The sequence below is a fragment of the Sardina pilchardus genome, chromosome 22 (assembly GCF_963854185.1).
Source record: "Sardina pilchardus chromosome 22, fSarPil1.1, whole genome shotgun sequence".
Classification (NCBI taxonomy): domain Eukaryota; kingdom Metazoa; phylum Chordata; class Actinopteri; order Clupeiformes; family Clupeidae; genus Sardina; species Sardina pilchardus.
The window spans coordinates 11,608,493-11,610,992 of record NC_085015.1 but is presented as its reverse complement, the minus strand read 5'-3'; the positions used below and the strand labels follow the sequence as shown (position 1 = coordinate 11,610,992).

Here is a 2,500-nt window from a genome sequence, read left to right as displayed (position 1 = left end):
AGATGCACCTTGTTTCTATTGTGGGGTCCTCTGTTTAAAGCATTCTGTAGAGGGTTGTTTTGTAGATACTGCCCAGCACCAACTAACAGTCTGTTCAGATATTGTGTGATTGTGTGTGTGTGTGTGTGTGTGTGTGTGTGTGTGTGTGTGTGTGTGTGTGTGTGTGTGTGTGTGTGTGTGTGTGTGTGTGTGTGTGTGTGTGTGTGTGTGTGTGTGTGTGTGTGTGTGTGTGTGTGTGTGTGTGTGTGTGTGTGTGTGTGTGTGCATTTGTTTGTGTGTTTGTTTGAGGGGGTTGTATATGCATCATCCTGTATCCCCATCTCACACACACACACACACAGGGTCACACACACGCATATCCTGTGTGTGTGTGTGTGAGAGAGAGAGAGAGAGAGAGAGAGAGAGAGAGAGAGAGAGAGAGAGAGAGAGAGAGAGAGAGTACCCAGATTATTCTTCTGTGTGTGTTTGTGTGTGTGTGTCTGTGACAGAGTCTGTGTTGTGACAGGTGTCTGTAATTCTCAGTGGAGCTTAAGGGCAGAACACTCCTCTCACTCACTCCTCTCATTTCCTCCTCCTCCTCATCCTCCCCTCCTCCCCTCTTTTCCTGCCTCTTTCCTTAGATCCTAACCCGCACACCTCTTTCCTCCTCTCCTCTCTTCCTCCTCTCCTCCTCCTCCTCCTCCTCCTCCTCTCTTTCCCCTCTCCTTCTCTCGCCCCATTCAAGCAAGGAAACAATCTCGCTACACGGGGTGACATTTTTCTTTCTCAAAGAAAAAGCACACATACAGACAAAATGAGGCAGGAAAGATGTGGGAGGAATTGAGTGTGAGAGAGGGATAGAAGAGAGAGAGAGAAAGAGAGAGAGGATAGAGAGATGGAAGAACAAGAGAGGTAGGCATGAGACCGGGTTGTGACTCAACAACTTCATCGATTTCTCTCTAGGTGCTGAGGTGGAGGAGGGGGGGGGGGGGTGCTGAATTACATGGAATCAGGGCATTGATGGATGGAGTGGATGAAAGAGAGAGAGAGAGAGAGAGAGAGAGAGAGAGAGTGATAGAGAGAGAGGAGCCCCTCCTCCTGATGTGTTGCCCCCCTAGTAGTAACAACAAAAGCGTGCTCCGTGAATGACTCACACTCCAGTCCACTATGGCACTCATGCTGAGAGAGCTACCCATGTGCTACTGAGATTAGTGTGTGTGTGTGTGTGTGTGTGTGTGTGTGTGTGTGAATGTGTGAATGTGTGTGTGAGAGAATGTGTGTGTGTGCTTGCTTGCATCATCTCTTTGTACGTATGTGTAAGACACACATGCAGTACATACACACATGCATGTATACATTCAAGTCAACCCACACACACACACACACACACACACACACACACAATCAAACAGCGAGCAGCTTAGTGACTTCAATGAAAATCCGCATGCCGACACTGTATCTGTGTGCGCGCGCCCATGAATTATCCTTTGCACGCGTGTATGTGTGTCGTCGTGCGAATATATGTCCTCCCCACACACACACACACACACACACACACAGAGGGAAAGGGAGCAGTGATTATAGCATAGCGACGTTAGCAGCTGTGCTGGTTCCTGTGCCGCTCTGTGGTTAAACGAGCTCCTCTTCTCTCTCTCTTCTCTTCCTCTACCCATGCAGTCCATCATGGAGCAGTTCAACCCCTGCCTCAGGAACTTCGTTTCCATGGCCAAGACCTACGAGAAGGCGCTATCCAGTGAGTACACCCCTCTCTCTCTCTCTCTCTGTCCCTCTCTCCATCTCTCTCTCCCTCTCTTCATTTCTCTCTCCCCCTCTATCTCCTCTCCTCCTCATCTCTCCTCTCCTCTAATCTTCAGTCCTTCTTTCCCTTCATAGCTTTAGGTGATGGACTGGTGTGCTGCCCTGCCTTGCCCCTGCCTCTTTCCTTGTCATTTATTCTTTTTATCTTTTCTGTATTCTTTTTTTATCTTTTCTATTTTATTTTTTTTATTTGTATATATATATATATATGCATGAGTTATGGTGTTTTCAGTAGAGTGGGGTTATTGGGTTTTCTCTCGTCACCATGGCGGCGAGGCGAGCGACGATTTTTTTTTTCTCCAAGTCGAGAGGTTAATACACAGTGAAGCTTCAGCAGACATTCTTCTACTCTGTCTCTTTCTCTCTCTGTCTCTCTGTCTCTCTATCTCTCTCTCTTTCTCTTTCCCTTTCTCTTTTGTTCCCCTCTCTGCCTGTCACTCTGTCCTACGAGAGATCAATGTTGTTGTTTTCCCTGTTGTCATCTGAAATGTTTTGCTTATGAATGTTTTCTCGAAGCAATCTGTTATAAATGTTTAAGTGGAATGTTTGCCTGGGGGAGGGGGGCTTCTTGTAGTACCCTGTAGCTTCTTCTTTTCCGCACACTCTGTAATGGAATGTCCCAAGTCAAAAATGTCCCCACTGAGCTTCCATACCTAAGCCCATCTCTCACCCATGCATGTGCCATCTCACACGCCACTCAGTG

At 47.4% G+C, this 2,500-nt stretch overlaps 1 protein-coding gene across 1 annotated transcript in view; it reads left to right on the top strand.

Moving 5' to 3' along the window:
* The window catches only part of baiap2b (BAR/IMD domain containing adaptor protein 2b), a 90,027-nt gene that overhangs the window by 24,373 nt on the left and 63,154 nt on the right, over nt 1-2,500 (top strand). Inside the window, exon 2 of the mRNA XM_062526795.1 lies at nt 1,657-1,732. Within this exon, the coding sequence (XP_062382779.1) occupies nt 1,657-1,732 (76 nt within the window). The remainder of the gene's footprint in view (nt 1-1,656; nt 1,733-2,500) is intronic.